At 38.4% G+C, this 25,228-nt stretch overlaps 1 protein-coding gene across 1 annotated transcript in view; it reads left to right on the forward strand.

Annotated features, from left to right (window-relative positions):
• UNC80 (unc-80 homolog, NALCN channel complex subunit) overlaps positions 1 to 25,228 on the forward strand; it is a 214,769-nt gene that overhangs the window by 97,634 nt on the left and 91,907 nt on the right. Inside the window, 7 exon segments of the mRNA XM_055345384.1 lie at positions 1,838 to 1,973; positions 4,881 to 5,014; positions 10,847 to 11,012; positions 16,643 to 16,714; positions 16,717 to 16,845; positions 18,774 to 18,874; positions 24,125 to 24,322. Coding sequence (XP_055201359.1) covers positions 1,838 to 1,973; positions 4,881 to 5,014; positions 10,847 to 11,012; positions 16,643 to 16,714; positions 16,717 to 16,845; positions 18,774 to 18,874; positions 24,125 to 24,322 — 936 coding nt within the window.

The raw sequence follows: 25,228 nt of genomic DNA on the forward strand, positions 1-25,228 counted from the left end.
AATTCTTCAAAATCGATGGCAAAGAGACATTATATGATTCTCTGAATTGAATTTAATCTGTCCATCTTCCAAATTATTTAAAGTCTCTTTCAGCATTTAATGTGTTATTTTGATGTGTTGTTACCTCCCCGGGAGACTGTAAGCTCCTTGAGGGGAAGAGCAAAAAACAGATACCCTGTGTTTGAATCCCTGACCACATTTGAACTAGTTTTTCAACCTCTGTAGCCTTCCCAGTTGACAAACAATGATCCTTCTAGATGAAGGTTTATAATCTACTAGGACACATGAAGCAAAGATACTGACATACTGTAACCATTTATTCAACTCTATATTTTATTTAATACCTAACAGATGACCTCATTTAATAAATATTTAATGAATGAAAAAAGGAACAAACCTATCCCCAAGGCATTTTTCTAGCCATGGAAGAGACATGGAGTTCTAAATTATTGTGTAGACACTTAGTATTACCCCAGAGAAGTCCCATTTTCTGAGCAACCCTTTAAGTTTATGAACTGTGGATTTAACTTAAATTGCTTAGTGTCAGCATCCTGGAATGATTGATGCAGATTTTTTTCTCCTCACTATTAAGTTTGTTGGCTCCATTCCAGACTCATAATTGCATGTCTCCTTCTTTAGAGAAGATCTCCAGAACAGTAGCATCAGGACAAGGCTTTTGGTTGAGGTAGTTGTCTTTGTTTTTAGTTTTTGTTTAATTTGCTTGAAATTTCTCAAGCTAATGACTAAGCTTTTAGGAAGTTGTGATACCTTTTTTATACTGCTTTCTTTCTCATTGATAGAATTTTTGTAATTTGTCATGTAATTCCAGAGTTTAAAGAGACCTTTTTACATCCAGATAGCCAAGACATTCAAACAACTTGTGTTTTTATTTGAAGACATATCCTTGTCAGTTTCCAGTAGAGAGTCTAATTGCTTGCATGCCCAGAATCCAGCAACTTCTGCAAATATTTGAAAAAAAATACTAATTCTATAGTAACCAAGCTGCCAAACTCCAAGTTCAGTACTAATTTTAGCTTTTGACTCTCCTTCCTAAGCACATATCTCTTGTATCGAACGCCGTATGTAATCGGAATGTAAAAAGGATTAGATAGAGGTGGTGTATTTTGTCTCTTTGTGGAAAATTCCCTTTGGCAAATCAGACAGCAGTGCATGATGAATCAGAAGAACAGATAACAAGTATTGATTTTATGTTGGTGTTCAGTATTCTACCAAAATTTTATTCAGTATTTCTTACTAGTTCATGGATTATCATATAGTGAGGGAACAAAGTCTATTAAAAAGCCATTAACTGTGTACATAATGGCAGATATAAATAAAATCGCTATACAAAAATCCATGCCAGCCTCCAAACTCATTAGCATGGCAGTGACATTCTCATAAAATAGCATAATCAGAAGCATTTTGAAGAACCATGGATTCTTATTTTTTTTAACTACAGCAGATTCCTCCTGCACATTCCTTTATAAGAGACCTATAAAATAAATGACTTTCAATTAAGTGGAAGTATTTTCAGAAAAAAAATTTTGTATGAGAACACAAAGGTATTGTTCCAGTTTCTACAAGTCTTTAAATGACCTTGGAGATAGCGTCTATGGCATCCACCCCTGGGTTTCCACATACGGAAATGTGGTAACAACACCATGGCATATAGAGAAGGCTTATGCTATATGTTTCAGTATCAGTCTCTTGGTTTAATGTGCCCAGCTGATTATACATACCTTCCCATTAATGGCTGCTTATGACCTCTGTAATGTGAGAGCCTATTTTGGAGTCTGACATACCTTGTGCTATTTCACTCTTTTTCTCCCCCTGGTAGGCGATTGGCGTCCGGTTGAATGAGCTGTGCCATGGGGAAAGTGAGAGCCCCGCCAACCTGCTGGGTCTCATTTATGATGAGGAGACCAAGAGGAGACTGAGAAAGGAGGATGAGGAGGAAGACTTTTTAGATGACAGTAAGGAGACTCCCTTTACTACAAGAACCCCTGCTTGTAAGAATCTCTGCTTTAGGAGCACTTAATATTTCCCTTTCCTCTTTCATATTCTTACCACCTTCCCATGTCTCCTCACTGCGCCTTTTCCCCCTTCCCTATGCATGGATGTAACGCATGTGCATAAAGCCACACACAGAGAGAGGGCAAGAATCAGAAAGAGAAGACTATATAGACAGAGACAAGGAGTGGCAGGCAATATGGAACATCCATTGGTTTGTAGTCTGTCTCTTACTATTATACAAAGATTAGTATTAGGCCTCTCTGAGAAAATACAGTTGTGGAAAATTACTGACTCAGAAGAAGTTTAATCAGGTTTTACATTTTGTTATTTCTCTTGGAGATTAAAAAAAAAATTAGACCAAATAGAATTGAACATGAAATGCTTCCCAGATCATTAAAGAAGTGGATTACTTAATTACTGTATTTAACATGAATTTGAAATATTAAATAATTTAGATGATTAGACTGTGAATGTCTGCTGTATACTGTACTTACTTGTTAAAATCAAAGTGAGTCCCACCATAGAAGAGTAGAGAAAAAGAGATTCCTGTGCATTCCTCTTCAATGCCATTTTGTGCATATGTGTGTTCTATACCATATAAGCTTGTTGTGTATGTCTACCACTGCCTTTTATGTACTGCAAAATTCCTAAATGGTTATGGAATTAATAACATTACCTCAGAGACTCAGTGAGGCATCTTCCTCTTGACTTTCCCTAGTGGTTTGAGATCGAAACTCCCTAGTTATGTTACAGACTGTCCTTAGTTAAATCAGACCAAGCCTATTTCATCTTTCCAGTCATGAAATGTAAAAGGATGGCTAGGGTGTAACATTGTGTGTAATTAAATAATAATTAAAGAAAACATATTGCCTTCTTTTCCACTTTTATGCCCAGGATTTTTTTTTTTTTTGGCAATTTTTTTCATCTTTTTGCCCTTCACAGCCTTTATCACATCAGAGCCAATTTTTTTGACTTAGCTGTTGACAAAACACCAAATTCTGACACGGGTCTTTCAGCCCACCAGTGAACCAACAATCTTGGTCCCTAAAGACTCCCTCAAGTTCATAGTCTAAACTATTCTCTGAAAAGTAGCATGGAGACTGGAATTGGGTCTGATCCTTAGGACCACTTGAGGACTACTACAGAACCTAGTGAATGCCTATAGAAGCTATACCCAAACTGCCCTGGGTCTGCTAGGGGTCCTTCAGAACAGAGAGGAGCTAAAGCAACATTTGATGAATGTGTCTTCACAGGCCAAAATGGACTTTAATCTCCATGAGACCACATAAGTATCATTTACCAATGTGTTATGCCTGGTACTTCAGCTTTTTGATGAAAGCATGTAGGACTCAATCCTTGCTCATTTTAACAGGATATTTCAGATGATAGTTATGAGAGAGCCTGAACTAAGACCAAGTGCATTGTTTACAGATTGACAAGAAGAATCTGGAGGGTAACCTCAACATATCCAGAAGTTTATACTGAATATTTAGTGTTTGATTGTTTTTAAAAACTATTGCACATCCACACGATTTCTAGAGTTAATGCAGTCTATCCGTTAAGACTGGATTATCTGGTTTAGTTCCACTTTCTTGTCAGTACATAGCTCATTTTGCATTTCAAAGGTAATTATGGCTCAAGTACCAGTCTAGAAATTTTTAGAGGAGTTTGTCTCTTCAGTTCTTAATAAGAGGCAGTGTCCCCACCCACATATTATCTCTGGGAAAGAAAGCAATGGTTTTCATGAGGGAGTGATAATCAGATATCTTCAGAAAGAACATAATTTCTACCCACTCTCAGTATAAGCCATGATCTAGATAGATAGATAGATGATAGATAGATAGATAGATAGATATAGATAGATATAGGTATAGATATAGATATAGTATAGTATAGGTATAGGTATAGATATGCAGATCTCCTATTCAATTAAGGAAGCCTAACATACAGGAAATATTTTTGGAATGTTGATATGTAATGATATTTGTGATTGCTTGATGCCTTGATTCAAAATAGATAATAACAAAATACTTTCTCTTATGAGAGGCAGAACTCGACATTGCTTTGGTCTTCTTTTCTGAACACTGATAGGTAATCAGTATATTTCTGCAAGATTAGTGATGACATGTAACTGAGAACTAATCCCAAGAATTTTAAAAGTCTCTATGGTATCACCTTAACATTAGCCGCCTTTAGAGCAAAAGCCATTACTGGGTCTAAGATAGAGGCAACATTTTACTCATTCAAGACTGCTGTACTTCTGAGCAAAAAAGAATATTTGCATAATTCTAGTGTAACTGTGCTCTAATATGATAGTGTATGATATGTGCCTTGTCTATGTTGCAGAAACACATCTAGGCTAGACTGGAAGCAAAATCATTGCCCTCAAGATAGTTCATTTTATGAGAGGTATCTGGGAAGACTTTTATAGTGCCAAAACTAGTTCACCACCCTGTACATAGTCGAAATCTGATTAAATTAGCAATGTGAAAATCTTGCAAGACTGCTTTCCATTTGTTTTTGTTAAAAGGCTTCCTAGCTTAGTAGGCTGTGTTTTGTTACTCTATGAGCCGTAAGGAAAGTAATCTAGTTCTTACTGATAGATATTTTAATACTAAGGAACTCACTGTGGAATTACAAAGTGGAGGACAAGAGAGGTATATGGTTATGCACAGATTATGCTAAAGGGAATACAAATTGAACATGAATAGGCAACATTCTCATATACAATTTCATTTTGGACATGTTCAGGTAACATTCTCATATGCAATTTGATTTTACACATGTGTGGCTTTGTCCATCAAACCGTGCCTCTCTGTATTTTTTATTGGTTTGTTTATTTATGAAGGAACTCTTTCACTCCATAGGTACTGTGAACCCCTCTAAATGTGGCTGCCCCTTTGCCTTGAAGATGGCCGCATGCCAGCTTCTTCTAGAGATTACCACCTTCCTGCGAGAAACCTTTTCTTGCCTGCCCAGACCACGCACTGAGCCTCTGGTGGTAAGTAAGGCCTGGGTGTTAATAATCAGGCTACTCAGAGAAGTCAGACATGTGGCTAGGTTTTGGGTTTCTGCAATTTCCTCAAATGCCCAATGGCCAAATGTATCATATAATTTAAAAAACTCAACCAGGGAATTTTTATATTATAAAATCTCCTTTTTTTTTCTATTACAAAAAGTAACAACTCTGAAGTTGACCTTGAAATCACTGAAGATAGCACCCCTGGGTAAAACACTGGATTGATCATTGTCAGTTATGTTAGGAATGTCTCCGAACCTTTGGGCCAAGAAGAGGCCACAAAACAACTGAAGCATTTGTTTGAGGTCTTAGGGATTGCAATCTGGGAGACACAGAGTCCATGGAAATGGAAAGTGTGCTCCAAACTGGAATTGTGAGCAGGCGTATAAAGGTGAAAACCACAAGGTCATATAACTTATTTTAAAAGAATTATGATTGCTGCTTGCAGAGTTTAAACTACTACAGGATTGGATATTTAGCTAACAGGTGTTACATTATCTCTATTTTGATCCAGAGTAGGAGGTGTTCTAGGAAGCAGTGGAGGTGCAGTGTACAAGTGGCAATTGACAAAAGTTAAAACTCCATGGTGTCTAGAACTGAAACGGGAGACTTACATAGGTCCTAATTCCTTGATATTCTTTGGTCTCTATTTTGAGTGACTCTCTTAGCAATGCTTATTACTTCGTTTCGAATCTTCTTTCACAAGCCTTTGGTTCCTTTACTGTGCTAACTATGAGGAGTTTTATGGGCAGCATTTTTTAGAAATTACTGACAGAATTTTTTGTCATAAAAATTTAGCAGCTCGTAAATCTGTATAGAAATGTGTTTCCAATGAGTTTTCTCATTTAAGTTATGGGCAAAAAGACTTGCTTACGTATTTAGCATATAAACATCTCTAACTATGTACTGTTATTCCTGCAGTACTTCTTATAGATAGGCAGAAGAAGACCACACATGGGCGCACACACATGTGTGCACACACATGCATACTCCTGCACCATCCAGGTCTGATTTGTTTAGCAGAGTATACCAGTATTCTGCAAGGGCCAGGCGTCTTCACAAAGTGTGTGGGATGGGCACCCCTTGGTGCCGATTTTCCTACACTTGATCTTAGCCAAAAGGCCAAGAGGCGATGGAGCTGATTTTCCTTGGCCCATAGTCCTCTAATAGGGACCAAGTTTCCAATGGTTCTTTCATTACAGGCACAATCCTGCCAGAGCTGAGAAACCAGACATTTTTTTTTCTTTACACAAGACTTATACTACTCTACCAGAAAAATTGTTACACAATTTATGCACTTCTGTTTTAGCCAGTTTTCCAGTCCACCAGGTCTCCTACTTTTTTAACCAGACTCAAAATGAACAAGGCCATACTGGGGTGGGGGTGGGGGGGTGAGCATACGAAAGAATTGGTGCTGTTATCCTTGAACACTGCCTCTACCTCTGGTTTTCCAACATCTGGAAGACCTGTTCCCTCACACTGTAAAATGTAAGATGGACATTTTCAAGTTGGAAACATTTGCAGGTAAAATGCATGTTTTCAAGAGAAACATACCAGTGTTTGGGCTACATTATTTGCTGTCGGACAGGCAAGTTCCTCCTGCTGCCCTTACTATATTTCCTATTAACTTGGGCCTTTAATTTTCTGAGTGTCAGCTTTACTATTATATTGAGATTACTCTATAAAATCAAATCCAGGCCAACACATGTGTTTAAAGTCAAGTGGGATGACATCTCTGATCTGTAAGGCCTCTTCTAGTGCTATTTTGTCAGCATTCTAATTATCCTGAAGCCTTCATAAAACCATGGTGGTACATCTACTTTCCATTTTTCAGATTTTCACTGGTCACCCTTTTGATCCACTGTGATTTTAAAAATAATAAAAGCCTTAAAGTTTGACTAATTTATTTTTGTTTTCCTTTTCAATTCCATAAAGCTATAGGTTAATATCCATTATTATGGAAAATTTTATTTTTTAAAAAAATCAGTCAAAACTTTAAAAAATTACTGTAGAACCAATTGGCAGACTAGTGGAAAATGGCAAGAAGTTAAGCTAAAACAGAGCCTTCAGTCATTCAGTCAAGGAGAGGAAAGAGTTCACAGCTACATCACCTTTAATAGGGCCTCAGAGAGCCTTCATTCACTACACTGGAATTTTCATTGTCCAGTGTAGATATGCATTATGTTGTGATGTGACCTTTATAAAATAAATGGTAAGAAGCTTTTTCTCATGTTTAATCTAACTTTGGTTGATGGGGAAAAAAACACACACACACCTCAAGTCACTTTTCAATGTACTATAAACAGTGAGTATAAGACCAACACTGAAGCTGTAAACGCTGCAATTGTTCTTCAGAAATTGTACTAAATAGTGAGTCTAACAGCTTAAGCATAAATACCATCAAAATGAAAGATAATGTTCTAACAAAACACTTCCTGCAAGGGTCTACAGATCTTCAAAACAAACTTTTTAGTTCAGTAACATTTTTAATAACAGTAAAAATAATAACTACCTAATGTACAAAATAATAAAGTTTTAAGTAGTAAAATAATCACCTTTTGAAGCAATAGATATTCTAGAATCTGAAGCTTGGGGGTGAAAGACAATCAGGGACACAGTTTCTATCAAGAGAAAAAAGTCCTTTGGACAGAAATTGCCATAAGGCTCTTCCTAAAATGGATGAGATTTCAGAAGAAATTTCTGTTTGAAAAAGTCCTAGTTATTTCCAAAACGTGGAAGAGAAAGCAAAAGAACTGAAAATACAATAATTTAAAAGTTAATTTAAAAGTTAATTAGTTTAACCACAGTTGTTTCTTGGTTAGGGTCAGGAAATCGCAGGAAGCCACTCACTGGATTGGTTGGGTGATGGAGGTAAAAGAAAAGGCAAAATGATACCAAAAGATTTTAAAAGTTGATAAAAAACATTTTACCAACTTAACAATTTTTCTCAGATCCCTGGTTGAAACAGATAATTTGTATATGTGTGTGTGTGTGTGAAGAGCTTCTGGTAACATCTTTAGTCAATGTTTTTGTAAACCATACTAATAAATAATGTCTTTTTAAAAGAAAAAGCACTTTTATAAGATTTATAATCTAAAATAGCATAATAGTCAGATTTTTCTCTAAATATTAACTTCTAAACTTGAGAACAATAAAGAAATAGTTTTTAAATAGAGAATTTTGTTTATAAAACTGCTATTCAAATGTTTACCAACTATTAATGAAACCAATAACCAATGGCCAAATAACACGAATTAAAACAAGTAATTCCCATCCAATGGATAGATGAGTCCACAATAAAAAAAAAACAGTAAGGAAGTCTATTGCCTACATTCATTCATTAGATAAAACAACATATTAGATGCTTTTGTGCAACATTGTCCTAGGGGCTATGCCAAATATACTGATGTAATTTAATAAATCAGGTTATGACAAATATAATGCTGGATTCCAAATTTCCTAAAGTTAAAAAATGGGAAGCAAAACACAATTTATATATACCAAGACTGATGAATATTTATTTGTTGGGTGTAAGACCATGAACAAAAGATGGTGTGATAGTTATAGGAGTAGGGGTGATACAGAGGTAAATATATTGAAACAGGAGATCCAACACATAAAAAATTACTTCCTGATGCAAAATATAAGAGTTGCCCTGAGAAGGAGGCAGAAGGGCTATGGTTGGCCAAAGAAAGGGCTGGAAAAACTTGAAGAACCTTCCTGTAAGAACTCACATTTGAATATAGCTTTGAAAGAGAGATGGGATTTTGATAAGTGGATAAAAGAAGAGATAATGACTTTTGAGAATCAGAGTTGTTATATTACATTTTATCCTAAGTAAGAAATTCATATAATTAAGTTTGGCTAACAAAATACAAAGTATATTAGTTTTCCTAAAAGGGATTAATTTCAGGAAAGCAATTGTATTCCTAGAATATCTTTTGACAATGCTAAATACATTCCATGTAGTTCCTTTATTTTTTGAGATACGTTCTAATATTCTAGGTACCAAAGTCAAACTTTTGTTCTTAATTAAAGGGAAAAGAAGAAACAACGCGTAGAGTCTAAAGTTTCATTTACTAGGAGCGCCTGGGTGGCACAGTATGTTAAGCATCAGATTCCTGGTTTGAGCATAGGTCCTGATTTTAGGATTGATTATGAGATCGAGCCCTGTATCTGGCTCTGCACTTAGGGCAGAGTCTGCTTGGGATTCTCTCTCCCTCCCCCTCTGGCCCTCCTGCTCATGTCTTCTCTCTCTCTCTCAAATAAATAAATCTTTTTTTAAAGTTTCATTTATTAATAACAAATGCATAAAATTTCAATCTTGGAGCAAACTAGGTTTTTTAAAAAATGTTTTTGTTTTCCATATTGATGAATCTGAGGACTTAGGTTATATTTAGAGAAAAATGTGCTATAGAAACAAAAGTAACATTTGATATATTTTTCCTTCAACATGTCCTCCAAAAGTGTTTTACAGATTATCAATTAAATATGATCTTCTAATTGAACAAGTCTCTATTCACAGAACAGGTCAAATTTTCAATTGGGAGCCTCATCGACCAAACTCTTACCAAATACTTCCCCTCCCCACGGCTTTTTTAGGGTACGGGCTCACGCTGTTCATAAGCAGTTAGTCATGGACCCTCCTCTTATACTGAGGTCCTTTTGGAAGAGAGTAAGAAATTCCTCCAATGCCTGATCGTATTTTGAGCCTCTGGACCTCACATAGGAAACTTCTTAAGGCTGAGCTGCCTTTCTTCACTTGTTTGCTGAGCTACTTTTAAATCCTCATGATGAAACTCCAACATCACCTCTTTAATCATTTTCCATTTCTGCAGAAATTTAGCTGTTTAAAACAGCACAAACATAGTATCTTACAGTTCTAGGAATCAGAAGTCTGACATGAGTTTCACTGGGCTAGAGTCAAGGTGTCAAGGAAGCTGTACTCCTTTCTGAGACTCTAGAGAAGGCTCTGTGTCCTTGCCTTTTTTCCAATATCTTGGGCAACTCACATTCCTGGCCTCATAGTCCCTTTTTCCATTTTCAAAGCCAACAATTTGGCATCTCTCTCACTCTTCTTCCACAGTTACATCTTCCTTTGACCACAGCCTGGAAAAGCTTTCTGCTTTTAAGATTTGTATGATTAGGCTGGGCCCATTTGGCTAGTCCAGGATAATTTCCCATCTCAAGGTCTTGAAGCTAAATCCACATGCACAAAATCCCTATTGCAATGTAAGGGCATGGGCATCTTGGGCAGGGGGTGAGGGTGGGGAATTATTCTGCCTCCAAGTCTGACTTTTAAGTTCCTATTCTGTTTCTCAGTTTGGAAATTTATCCTGTATTTGCCTTCTCAGTCTCTGTGTCAAGATTTTGAGTTCCTATAGGGCAAGAACCATGTCTTATTTATCCCCCAGTACCTAACACATTCATACTCAGTGCATGATCATTTAATAAACAGATAAATGCCAAAGATGCAGTTTAAACTTTGGACAAAGGGTTAGAAGGTGAGGAAGCAAATTCTAGATTTGAAACAAGGTCTGTGCTTTTTCAAAGATAAAACTTGAGGAAAAGGGAAAAACTATGAATTGGGAAAGGTTTTTTTTGTGTGTGTGTGTGTGTGTGTGTGTGTGTGTGTTTTAGTGCAAGAAGCTTCTTTAATGGCCACAATATGAAATTGGCATTAGAGAAAGAGGAATTTGTCTCTGTGCAAATTGAGCTGGGTGCAATTCAAAATGGAGGGAGGTTTGCCACAAGACCAATGCAGTGCCAAGGAGATGCCAGCGTTCATGTACTCCTTCCTCACTGAAATTGCAGGACTTGGAGAGCTGCAGGCTTCGTTTGGATCCTGAGTTGGACAGACACAGATATGAAAGGAAGATCAGCTTTGCTGGGGTCCTGGATGAAAATGAAGACTCAAAAGATTCCCTCCACAGTAGTAGCCACACGCTCAAATCAGATGCAGGTGCCGAGGAGAAGAAAGGTATGGAAAAGCAAGAATTCTTTTCGTGTTTCAGTGTTTCTCATAGGATATTTGGCCTGGGGTCTACACTACAGAATTGTACACCTGAAGAAGTCCAAAACTGTTGGCTACATACAGTGCTGTGTCCACTTGTTGAGGTAGGAAACCATGCTAGTTAGGAGCTGGACATGACAGTCTGAGAGGTTTTGGGTTCTAATTCCAGCTTTGCAACTCTCCATATCCCATTGGTGCCGTGGGTTACTTGTCAGGTGAACCATTATTTCATGTACCAGTAAGAAAGAAAAAATACTTCGAATTCAGCCCTTGTGCAATACTTTTAATCCTTTAGTCTATGTTTCATTCTTACTGAAAGAGGACTTTCAGACTTAATTTGATACAGACTTTTATTATTGATACCTATCATTCTTGTGCAGCCAAAAAAGGGAATGTATAAATAGAATAATCAGGTTAAAGTTTTTCTAAATGATCTTCAATTCCAGGTCAAATTTCTTAATCACTTTTCAACTCAGGATTGCCAGTATCCATGTTTTTCTATAGGATAATGTCCTCTGTGTCATTAGAATGTTAGTGCTACATCATTCCTTAAATGATCTGTAAAAGAAGTAAAACTGTTAGTGCAAGTTACTTAAGTCAGCATTCACTTGTCTGAAGCTAGCCTACCCTTATACTCAGTGTCTGCTTCAAGAACGTTGCCAAACACATCTGAGTTACCACCTCACTCACTCCTTCACCAAACTACCATTTGTCTTCTTGGAGCTACAAGAACTGGCACCCATTATATACATTCCATTGCTGGTGCTTTAGATGCTCACACGGACATAAGCAGTAACAAATGTGTCACAACTGCTACTTGGCACTAGTGATCTTGGGGTGGCATCAAGTGTAAGATAAATCTCAATTTCAGATGTGTTAAAATGTGAGAAAACTACATCTTAAAATCTTAAAATATAACAACCAGTCATCTGACCTTGTCTAGTTACTTACTTCCTAAGCCACAGTTTTCTCCTCTGTAAAATTAAGTTAATGACACCTACCATGTTGTGATGTTGAAAGCTTTAAATGAGACAATCTAAGCAAAGCATAAACACAGTACCTGGTACATAATTGGTATAGAATAAATAATTGCTGTAGTTTTTGTTATTTGTTTATATCATGAGAGTATAGACTAGAACCTATGTGGAAAGTCCTAAATATAAGCTAAAGATTACCAAGTTTTTTGTTAACTTCTTATCTGATTTTGCTATTTCCTAAATTCCACTGCCCTTCAATGGTTTTCCAATGAATTTGGATTCAAAGAACATCAGTACATTTGTTAAAAGAGTCGAAGATGATTTTGTGCGTTTATGTATTTTCTGATATCCTATAGAAAATGACTCAATAAATGTTAGATAGCTGACGGAATAAATGATTCCGGGAAGGAATAGCCCTACATAGAGAAAACATAAGATCTTTAAGGGTGGATGTACATTGGAAAAAAATTATAGTATTTTAAGGCCGGAATGTTGTCATGATATTTTTAAAATGCAAATAATCATTACATTATATTGAATTTATGGCAAAACAAGAATTCATGAGCCAAGTTTTAGCAATTTCTGAGCATGAAGTGTGTCAGGTCAATATTTTTACAACTATTACTTTTTTGAATAATGCTAACTGTATATGATGAAAAACTTACATTTTTAGACTTTTCCCAAGGGGATTTTTTTCACCTATTCAAAGTTATCATGCTAATTAATTGCTTAATAGCTGAAATAAAAATTCCTAATATGGACATGGTTAAACTTGAGCAGAGTAAATTGACACCATTTTAAAATATAAATCATCAGATCAATTTTTTAAGAACACTTTTATTTCATGATTATCATTTATGTAAATTTCCTTCAATGTTCAAAAACACAAAACCTTAGTATTGTTTCTCCTCATGGAATGACTATGTTAATATATGAAAGTTGGTTAAATGAGCAAAAAACTGAAACTATAAATAAAATGAAAACATAGTCATAAAATGTCCTTTATTGGTTGGCTAAAATCTTGAAGATCCCTCAATATTCTTTAATCTTTTGACAAATTAATACCAGATGCTAAAGCCAGGGGGACCCTGCTAAATTATATTATTAAAATTTTATTTAAAATTTTATACCATCTGTTTTTATAAAAGCTAAAATTGCTGTTCTTGAAATAAACAGCCTGAGGACAATTCAGTTTCTACCAGGGAAAACAAATGTGAAATAATTCTTAAACTAAAAATGTCTACCTAAAATCCCCAAGATAGGTCTGTCACAGCATTTTACCCACATTCCAAAAACAAACTAAGACTGCTATTCCAAAATCCAGACACCAAGATGTGTCTGATTATTCAGCAATCATCTATTGAGCACCTGCTATATGCCAGACACTATTCCGGGTTCCCAGAATACAGCAATGAACAGGAAGAAAAATTTTTCACATACATTTTAGTTTTTATTAGCTAATAGTTCATGATAGTAAATAACATCAAATATAGACAAATGATGTCTTTCAAATAAAGACAAATGATATGAAGAAAAATAAACAAAGGTCAGAGAACTGGTAGTGACCCGGGTGGGATGAATGTAGTCAGAGAAAGTCCCCATAAGTATCATTGAACAGAGACCTCTGTGATGTGATTTGCAGAGTGCTGAAGGAGGAGTCTTGCAAGCAGATACCACAGTGAGAACTAGTCTCTGATGCAGGAATGAACGTGGAACGTTTTGAAGAAAGTCAAAAAGAACAACATGGCTACAACATAATGACTTGGTGGAAGACTGGCAGGAAATTGGGTCAGATAGGGAGGCAAAAGGCAAATAAGTAGGCTCTGTAGATCTGGTTAGAAATTTAATTCTGCATAAATGTGGCAGGTTTTGGCCAGAAAGGTGATCTAATATGTGTATTTACGATTTATGTATTTAAAAGATGAGTCAAGAGGGAAACTTGAGTGGGGAAAAATTAGAGATGATGACAAACCATGAAAAGACTCCTAACTCTGGGAAACAAACAAAGGGCTGCAGAAGAGGAGGTGGGTAGGGGTTGGGGTGACTGGGTGATGGACACTGAATGAGGCACATGATGGGATGAGCCCTGGGTGTTATATTAAATGTTGGCAAATTGAGTTTAAGTTTTTAAAAAAGGAAAAATGAACAAAAAGACAAGTCAAGCTGTGGGAGTGGTGGTAAGTGAGAGCAATGAGACAGTTACGTTAGTCCAGGGAATAGGTAATGGGGCTTTCCAAACCCTAGGAAATTTTGAAGCACGGAGCTAGCAGGACTTGCTAATGGATACAATGTGAGGTGAGAGAAAAGGGGAAAAGAGGTTTTATTCAATTTAGATGTATTTGTTTCACTTTTGTACTAGTTCACGTTGTCTTAGAGGTAAAGCTAACAAACAGTGCTGTATGAGCTCCACTGATAGTTTTCAGGTAAAAAATCAAATGTGAATTCCAACTGTGGTGTCCTTTGTAAATAATCAATGCTGTAATTCTGAACACTAATTTTTAGTCCTATAGGATATATCCAGTTGTCTTTGCTAATAGAATAGATTCTTAAATTGAATTTCTTTCAGATCACATTAATTTGGGTTACTTTCCCAAATTTGTATGGTAAAAAGTATCATTTTTTTTTCTTTAAAAAAATTTTTTTTATTGGAGTTCAATTTGCCAAGATATAGCATAACACCCAGTGCTCATCCCGCCAAGTGCCCCCCTCAGTGCCCATCACCCAGTCACCCCAACCCCCTACCCACCTCCCCTTCCATTACCCCTTGTTCATTTCCCAGAGTTAGGTATCTCTCATGTTTTGTCACCCTCACTGATATTTTCTTTTTTATATAAATTTACTTTTTATTGGTGTTCAATTTGCCAACATATAGAATAACACCCAGTGCTCAGCCCGTCAAGTGGCCACTTCAGTGCTGGTCACCCAGTCACCCCCACCCCTCGCCCACCACCCCTTCCCCCACCCCTAGTTCGTTTTCCAGAGTTAGGAGTGGTAAAAAGTATCATTAAACCAGGCAAAGAATGTGAGAGAGTATCTCTGTAAAAAAAGAAAAAAGAAAAAGAAAAAACCTCTCTAAACTTTTTTCTACTTCCCAATCTAGCTTGACATGAAATTGTATTAGTAGTCATTAAAAATGAGAATATTCTACTTCAGATGTATTTCATGTAGGTCATTAAAGTCTCAAGCCTAAAAATAATATTGAAAAATGCAGTGGATGAAGTTTGTGCTATAATTAAAATGGAGCATCATAGTCCATAGTCGTTGTGGAATTTATCCAGGCGTGCTGCAAGAATTTCTATCCAGATGTAAAAGTCTGCCCAGATGCGTTCAGGGAGCTCCACGAGGCCTTAGGCAGCTCAGTGGTGATGATTTTAATCTTTCTCAATCACAAGTGTAAATCAGAGAATTAAACACTGCACATTATTCGACAGGAATTCTTCTGGGCTCCTCATATGACATTGAGAGTGTACACTTCATTACCATCTTGTAGAGCCGTACAAGTTCTCTCATGGTCACACACTAATTCTCCTGTGAGTGAGCAACCCAAGACTAACAATGCAATCTTCCTGAATGGAACTTTTAAAAATATTAATATCCATGCCTTAAATAATTCACAAGAAATCTAGTTCATGTAAAAAAGAAAATCATGCAAAAATAATGGCCCTTTCTCAATAACGAGAAAGCTCTGAGAACTTTCTTTATCCTGCCCTTATAAAATCCATGTGGGGCAACACCAAATCTCCTTTCGAAGAGGATGTAGGAGTGTAAATGACTATGGGAAATCAGGATGCTCTCAGTCAAAAAAAAAAAAAAAGTAGGTTTCAAGTTTAAACGTGTTTCTTTTACCCTTTTATCTTCCTCACTGATGACTGTTTTTTCCAGAACACTAAAGATGAATAATTCATGCTCTTCTTGGTACATGTAGACTGTAAGGTTGGCTCAGGGTGTTGCAACATTTGGACGCACATCCCACCCAGCCTTATGACTGAAGGAAGGATGCTATGCCATCACTAGGTGCATTGAAAATGGAACTATTTCACATTCATGTTCACCCAAAGCACACCAGTGAAAACAGATCCTTTAGTGCCATTGCTGAGGAGCTGAGCGGAACCCACTGCTGACTGTTGGAGAGAGAAGCGCCTCTTGTTTTTATTTCTTAATGAGGTATTCCAAAATGAAGGGGTTTACATCCAGGGGTTTGTGTAACTCCCAGAACTCTGCGAGTCCCATTTCAAAAGAAAAACAAACACAAATGGTGTGTGGCATTGAATCAAGCAATGATGTTATTATGTGAATGTGCTGTTAACAGCCCGAGATGCTGCTGCTGCAAGGGCACACTCATGCTTGTGAACCCTGGGCCAGAGAGGGAGCAGGTTGTTCCTAGCACTGATGAGCTGTGTGTAAGAAAGAAGCTGCACCAGCCCTTCCTGGTGGACCCAGCCTCCTGCCTGCCTGACAAAGCTGCCCGACTGGGGGGCTCGGAAGCTCCTTGTCCAGACATGCTGCTCATCCCAGGCCAAGAGAGGAGGCTGTTCAGGGACAGGTTGGGGAGAGCTTGGATCTAACACTGGCTGGGGAACACTAAGGGGGAAAAAGCCCTATTTTATTCTTTTAATACAGTTCCCAGCAGGAAGATCAGGATAGGAGGTTCACGCCTGCTCCAGATTAAAGGAACCCGCAGTTTCCAGGTGAAGAAGGGGGTTCCTTGTCCAGCATCCGCCGGGTCGGCAGCTTAAAGAGCAGCAAGTTACCACGGCAGGACTCAGAGTCCGAGGCTGAGGAGCTGCAGCTGTCCCAGAGCAGGGACACTGTCACTGACCTAGGTAACATAGAGGAGCGGGGTGCGCAGGGACGTGGGGGGTAGGAAGACAGGGCCCAAACCCTGAAACAACTGAAGCCCGTTCTTACCCATCAGGAGACACAGAGCAGAGCCACAGGCTAGACCACACTGTCAGTCGCCCTTTAGACAAGGGCTGCTCAAACCTTAACCTGCACACAGGTCATCTGCAAGTGTGGTCAAAGGCAGGTTCTGATTATGCAGGTCTGGGGTGGGAGCCTCTGGTGAAGTTTTCTGGTGAAGCTAACGCTGCTGACTCAAGCTCAAGGGCCACAGTTTGAGCAGCTAGAATAGAGTATATTAGGGGAAGCAAATGCTTTAATGGCAGGATAGTTTTTTGAAATCCAGATGTTTGTGCTACCATTCTTCTCATCAGGACCTTGAAAGCAAAAATGTAGAAATTCCCTGGGGGGGAGGGGAGGACAGTGAGCTCAAGGCCTTCCGTGTTTTAAAGTCTCTGTCTTGCAGTAAAACAAAACAAAACAAAAACCCAAACCAAAAATCTCAGACAGGAAAGATTGCAAGACCTGACGGTGACCTTCAGCGAGTCAGCTAATGTCTCAGGGGTTTGTTTTCTCCAACTATTCAGTGGGAAGAATTCTATATCCTCCTCGCCTACTCTGAAGGGATGATTATAAAGTATGTTAAGTACCTGAGCCTGAGCTCTGTATACAGTCAAAGCCTTAGAGGTGAAGGCTGTCCCCATAGGATCCAAAGAGACTCTTGAATCCCAAAATGTGTCTCCAATGAGCCTGATGGTCATCCTACTAGCAAGTAAGAGAATATGTGGACTCCCCAGCCGCCTAGGTAAATGTTAAAGTACATCTTCTTTGCCATTCAGTGCCTGTCTAAGGAGCAAGATAGAAAGTTCTCCTTTCTAGGCAAGTGGTGTCAGAAGTCAATCAGTAAGTGTGGATACATTATCGATCAAGTCTACTGAAATAGAAGCTGAGTATATCTAATCAAAAGAGCCTAAAATAGGAAGTACTTCTACACCGACCCACCCTCACCTTTGAAAATAACTAACTTATGCATTAGTTAAGATTCAGCTTATTTTTTAAGGAGACAGTAGGAAGAAAACCCTGTGACTTCTTTCATTACAAGTCTGAAGTTGTAAGGATGTCATCAAGTTGTTTGGGGCGGGGGAAATATTTTGGTTAATTATTTGAATTGATTGATTTAGCCTGACCGGTTGAATCAAAATAGGCAGCCCAGAGGCATGGTTTTGTCATAGACATGAGCCAGGAAAGGTTTTAGATTTGAGGGCGAAGCTTTTTTGTGTGGTATATAATGTACTGAATTCCTGAAAGATGTCTCCAGACTTTTCCACAGAGAAGAGTTTGGACAAAAGGATGGTCCAGGATTGATCACAATTGCTTATAAATTCCCTTAGGATTTTTTTTTCTTTTTTGAGGGGTGAGAGGGTTTGAGGCACCGTCCATTTTTGAAAAAGCTCTGATAGCAAAGCCAGGGAGTGTTGAGAGCAGTGGCACTAGTGTCACAGCAGCGGAGGGGGCAGCAGCACACTTATGGCCACTGCAGGTTGCTCGGTGTCTCTACTTAACTACACCTGCAAGTCTGGGCAGTCTGGAGTGGATTTGGGCCCACTCAATCAATAATTTGCTCATCTCAGCAATTCAAGGACTTGACTCTGTTTCTTCTCTGCTCCCATGTCTCAAAATGGAAGCCACCATGACAGAGATCATCAATGTCTTTGCAATTGCCTATTCAGCTGGTGGTGAAGGGAACAGCTCCTAGGAACAGTCCTCCACTGAAGTCAGTGCTATGCCCTGTTAACCCACTGGGCCACGGTAGTCTGCCCTAGGATTCAAAAGCATGGGCAACTCTACCATTCCAACATGCTCTGCGGGGAGATTGAACAATATAACCTTTCTTGGCATTTTTCTTTTAAAGAAGGGAGTCCTTGGAGTGCAAGTGAGCCCAGCATCGAGCCAGAGGGAATGAGTACTGCTGGCACGGAGGAAAATTATCACAGGAGCATGTCATGGCTTCATGTAAGTAGGAGTCTCAGAAAGAGACCTGAGATCAATTTTTTTTGACATTGAGAAAGGTCTGTGGAGTGAAGACAAAAGATTATACGAAAACCACCCATCCAATTTAGCCTCTAAGGAAAACCCTAGGCCTCTATTTCAGCTGAAGCTCTGAATTCTCACCAGAATTAGTATTCTGTTGGTTTGTATCCATTTTAAGCTTAACTAAGACCACAGTTTCTTTGTTATGGCTGGCTCATGGGTCAACATAAGTCAGAGAAAACCCTGAGGGACCAAGACAGCCAGGGTACCACAGATGAGGCAACGCAGTCAGTTCTCTGCAGGATCCCACACTGCCAAGAGCAAGGGCATGGTGTCATTCTTGTGTCTGTATAGAGCTCATTGTAAGCCAGAACATGGAGACCCTAAGATGACAAAGATTATACCCCCAAGGGCTCTTCAGAGGCCATGAAGTGGGAGGGGATTTCAAGGAAATTCTGGGCATGGATTAGGGTTCAAGGTTTGGCCTGGGCATGAGGAAAGAATGAGAGAGTTAAGGAAACATAAGATCAGATCCACAACTGGATACTGTCTGTGCTCTTAGGCATGTTCCAGACCATCTTCTTGATTTTCATCTGACTTCCTGGTGGAGTCAGATGAGGGCTGGCTGGTACAGAATGCTCCTCGGGGTTTACAGTGCTGTGTCTTCACAACTGGCTGATCCCCAGAACTGGCTGGAAGTGATCCCCAGAACCTAATTTTGAGATTCTCTGAGGCAGCTGGTTTTAAAGGAAACTCTTCAGTGAAATCCAACCTATGTCTTGAAAAACACAGATGTGTGCAGCTCAGTCAGTTTTCACAAAGTGACCATCTGTGTAATCACCAGCAGGTCAAGAACATTTTCGCACCCTAGAAGCCCTTCACACACCCTCTCCAGTCACTACTCTCCCCTAACAGTAACCACCATCCTAACTTCTAATACCATAGATTAGTTTTGTCTATTTTTGAAATACATATCATTGATATCATATATTATGTACCATGTTGTGTTATGGTTTGTTTGGTTCATATAAGGGTAAATCCTCCAACTTTGTTCTCTTCAAGGTGGCTTGATCTATTTATAACTATATTAATTTCCATTTAAAATCACCTATTAATTTTTTTAGAGAGACAGAGAGATCATGAGGGGAAGGGCAGAAGGAAAGAGAGAATCTAAAGTAAGCTCCACATTCAGCATGGAGCCTAATGCAGGGTTCGATCTCAGGACCCTGAGATCATGACCTGAGCCAAAATCCAGAGTAGTACACTTCACTGACTGAGCCACCCAGGTGCCCCTCACCTATTGATTTCTATAAAAAAAAAAAGCTTTCAAAGCAGCCTTATATTGAATATAAACATCATTTAATATTGAGAAATTGAAATCCTTATTATATTGAGTCTTCTAATGTATGAAGCAGTCTATCCCTCTGTTAATTTATGTCCCACCTCTTAAATTTCCTTCAGTAGTGCTTTTTAGTTTTCCATTAAGTATTTTTGTAAGACCCGTATTATTTGTTCTTTAAGTAGAAACCTAGATCCAAACATTTCTTTATAGGAAAGTTTTTAATTAAAAATTCAATTCATGTAATATGATTCAGACCATTCAGATTTTCTATTTCTTCTAGAAGCAGTTTGAACACATTTTTTCCCCTAGGAATTTGTTAATTTAATCCAAATACTTATGTTTATTAGTAAAGAGATGTTTATAACGTTCTCTTAAAATCCTTTTAAATTCTGTAGGATCTACAATGATGTATCTTTATTATTTCTTGATGTTGGTAGGTTATATCTTTTTCTTTCTTTTTTTAATCAGTCTTGCCAGAAGGATGTCAGTTTTATTAACCAGAGAATCAGCTTTTGGTTTTGTCATTCAGGGAATGTTTAATTTTTGTTTCATTAATTTCTCCTGTCACCTTTATTAATTCCTTCTACTTTCTTTGAATTTAAGATGTTTTCCTTCCTTAACTTCTTTATATAAACACTTAGATAACTTATTTCCAACTACTTTGCTAATATATTCATTTAAAACTGTAGATGTTCCCTAGGAACAGCTTAAGCTGTATCATACATTTGATATATCATCATATGTTCATTATCATTCAGTTAAAATACTTTTGAATTTTCATTTTGATCATACACGTTTAAAATCCATAACTGATAATTCCAATATATATCCTCTCTTAGTCTGTTCCTTAATATGCCTAGTGATTTTATTGACTACCAGATATGGTGGCTGAAAAATTATAGAAGCATAGTGATATATACATGCCATCATACATCTGTCAAAACCCATAGAACGTACAACACCAAGAGTGAACCCTAATGTAAACTACACACTTTGGATGATAGTGATGTGTCAGTGTAGATTGACTAATTATAATAAACATACCACTCTGGCAGGAGATGTTGATAATGAAGGCCACTGTGCATATGTGGAGGCAGGCAGTGTTTGGGAGCGCTCTGCACACTCTGCTTACTTTTGCTATGAACCTAAACTGCTGTAAAACAAAGTCTACTAATTAAAAAAATAACTATAGGATTACAGAGTCTCCCAATGATGCTGTCTCCCTCCCGAGAAGATTCATCCCATACTTTGGCAGACAGCAAAGATTACTTCAGTGCTACCAAGAACTAAGCTGACTTGACTTGTAGTATTGCTCTCCACCCCCCACTCCTCCCTTTCCCAATATACATCTCCTAGTAAGAAGCATTCCAAGGTTCCCATTAAGAGTCTGGGGTGTGTCCTGTAATTCCCCCCAGTCTTAATGGGTCAGAAACTCCACTTTTGCTTCCTCATCATAGTAAAATTGCCAAAATCTCCTTGTCAGCTGGTTTCTACTTGGCTTCTTAGCTACTCAATCAACAAATGCCTAGAAGGCAAGTGCCAAGTCTCACTTCTCCGAATATCCCTCCTCTACAGGATCTTATCCACTCAATTCTTCTGAACTCCAGTTTTTATCTTCCAGTTCTCATGAGAGTACCTAAAGCTTTGCCTGGCTCCTTGGCCACTTATGCCTCAAGGAGAAATGTGGCATAGGCTCACCTCAGCGAATGTCCTTTCTCCCCACATCTTGACTTTCCAATCCTGACTTCCTCACTGTGTTGAATGCAATCTTATGCATTCAAATATATATATTAATATGTGTGTGTGTGTGTGTGTGTGTTAAACAACACACACTTAATTAGCTACAGTTTCAGGAATCCCGGCACAGTTTAGCTAGGTCCTCTGCTTCTGGCTCTCTCAACAAGATGGCAACAGCAATCAAAGTATTGGCCAAGACTGGGGTCTTATCTGAAGGCTTGAATGGGAAAGAATTTGCTTCCAAGCTTGTGTTATTATCGAGAGAATTTCAGTTACTCAAGAACTGTTAGACTGAGGGCCTCAATTCCTAGCTGGTTGTTGGCCAGAGGCCACCCTCATTTCCTTGCTATGTGAACCTTTCCAGTGTGGCAACTTACTTTCTTAAAGCCCATAAAGGAGAGTCTGGTAATAAGAGAGGAGTTACTGGCTTATGCAATCTAATCAGGGAAGTGACCTCTCCTTACCTTTGCTGCATTCTGTTGGTTAGAAGCAAGTCACTAGGCCAGGCCATACTCAACAGGGGATGGTTTTCAAAGTGCATTAATACCAGAAGTTGAGATCATTGAGGAACATCTTGGAAATATATAAAATGTATGTCAAAAAGACATCCCTGACCATAATTTTAAAATCAAAGATTTCTAGGTCACCTCCACCCCAGATATTATACTAAATCAGAATATTCTAAACTAAAGCCAGTAATACGGTCATTTGTGTGTTTATTTGGTTTTGGTTGTTGTTGCTAAGCTTTCTTGGTATTTCTTTTTAACAGTCAGATTTAAGAATAACAAGGGAAACCTTACAGTTCTTATATGTGCCCTGCCTCATAACAGTACATACAGGAATATCGGGGATATTCAGTGAATCTCAAGAGAGATCTGGATTCAGTGAATCTCAAGAGAGATCAATAGGTGGTCAGACACCTATTTTTTTTAACTTTAATGAGTGTGAGATCTTGTTATCTGAGTCCAACAGAGGTATGGAGTTGATTGTTATTGTTGTTTTTCTTTGCCTTGGTGTAAGCAGGGCCTCTCATTCCTGAGGAAATGTGTGGCAGCCTTACCTAGTAGGTTTGATTGGCCCTGTCCACATTGACTGACTTTATGTTCTTCATTCAATATGGCACATGGTCTCTACAGGTTAGGTGTTGGGGTGGGAACTGGTTTCATGAAGGATGGAAGCGTTCAGAAGATTACTCTATTCATGACTAGCCTTGTGGATGTTGGAATGCTATTGCCTTTTTAGGAAGACATTTTAAGAAGCTACAAACTCAAAATCTTTCATTCCTTATCCTAAAATAACCATATCCTTAAAAAAATTGGGTTCTTGGGATGTCCAGGTGGCTTAGTGGTTGAATGTCTGCCTTCGGCTCAGGACATGACCCCAGGTCCAGGGATCGAGTCTCACAACAGGCTCCCAGCAAGGAGCCTGCTTCAGTCTCTGCCTATGTCTCTACCTCTCTCTGTGTGTCTCTCATGAATAAATAAATAAAATCTTAAAAAAAACCAAACAAACAAACAACAACTGGTTTCATGAATCCTACTTGGAAAGTCTAGGTGATGTGAGGATTTGAGCCAGATCAAACCCCAAGAGCTAGAATGGCACAAAAGCTGGAGAAAATGAACTCGTAGAGAGAAGAAATGAAACTCTATAGTCAGGTTCAGGCTCAATAGAAGGTTTTAGGCCAAAAAAAAAAAAAACAAAAAAACAAAAAAACAAAAAAAAGAAGGTTTTAGGCCAAGGTGGAAGATGCAAAAGTATTTTCAATTCCACATAGGTAGGCCAGAGTTAAAGACATCCCACAGCTGTCAAAGGCCAGCCAAATCCTTTGGCACAGAATTTCTCAGAAGTCTATGCTCTTCTACCTGGCTCCTTCTACAACACAACAGCTGCAAAAATAATATGGTTTAAATTTAGAATCTTCATTTGAAAATATTTGGAAATCACACATTCCACAATAATTGGTTAAAGTTTTTCGAAGGTTACTTAACCTTCTATTGTTTCAGAAAGATCTTTCTATCAAGTGTGAATAGAGAGGAGGACAAGCCAAGTTCATAAAGACTTGTAACTCTGCTTTCTTGTGGGACTTTCTTAGTGAGTAACTGTGGTTTCAACCCCGATTGCCTGGTTGAGTTTCAGTGATGTCTGTGTTCCAGGTCATGATCTTGCTGTGCAATCAGCAAAGCTTCATCTGTACCCACGTTGACTACTGCCACCCTCACTGCTACCTGCACCACAGCCGCTCCTGTGCCCGGCTGGTCAGAGCCATCAAGCTGCTCTATGGAGACACCGTGGACTCCCTCCGGGAGAGTAACAGCAGCCATGTGGCTCTCCGGGGCAAGAAACAGAAAGAGGTAAGTGAATGGTCACCTGCTAATATGCCTACGATGGGGAAAATGATGCCCTAGCAATCTTTTCTTTGGAAATACAAATTTCAGGCCACTGCAGTTGTATAAACCAGGTTACAGATCTGTGTGATTTTGAACAGAAACAGAAGATGAGCAAAGAAAGAAGTTTTATCTTCATGTCCATGAGCAAACATGGAATCTTTTTCCAGGTTTTGTTTTATTTCTGTGAATAAATATGAACTCATAGCGGTGGTGGTGATGAGTTGGTTATGGTGATAGACAGAATAATGTCTCCCAAAGATGTCTGTATTCTAATTTCTAGAACCTGTGAAGCGTTTTCCTTACATGCCTAAAAGGGACTTTGCCTGTGTGAATGAGTTAGGAATCTTTTAAAGGGGAAATTATCCTGAATTATCCAGGTGGGTTCATTGTCATCACATGGCTCCTTTAAAGTGAAAAAGAAGGTGAGAGAGTCAGAGAAGGAGATGTCATAACAGAAGCAGAGGTCAGAGTGATGCAGGGCCATGAGCCACAGAATGGGACGGCCCCTGGAAGCTAGAAAAGACAAAGAAATGGCTCTTTTCTAGCCTCCAGAAGGAGCACAGCCCTGCCAATCTATTTTAGATCTGCCCTCCAAAACCATAAGATAATGAATTTGTGTTGTTTTGCACCAGGGAGTTTGTGGTAATTTGTTACAACAGTAATAGATAACTGACTTAATTTATCAGTTCCTTATTGAAGAATAAGTAATAAATGGCCCAACTGTTTGTTCACAGATAAATAATAGAGTAATCTAGGTCAGATCAGACCAAAGGAAACTCCTTGAAGAAACTTAACATTTTCTAAGCATTCAGCTGCTCTTTCCTGACAAGTACACTGAACAGCTGAATTGGCAGAAAATGAAGACAGTAA

This window comes from Nyctereutes procyonoides, unplaced genomic scaffold, assembly GCF_905146905.1.
Source record: "Nyctereutes procyonoides isolate TBG_1078 unplaced genomic scaffold, NYPRO_anot_genome, whole genome shotgun sequence".
In the NCBI taxonomy this organism is placed as follows: Eukaryota; Metazoa; Chordata; class Mammalia; order Carnivora; family Canidae; genus Nyctereutes; species Nyctereutes procyonoides.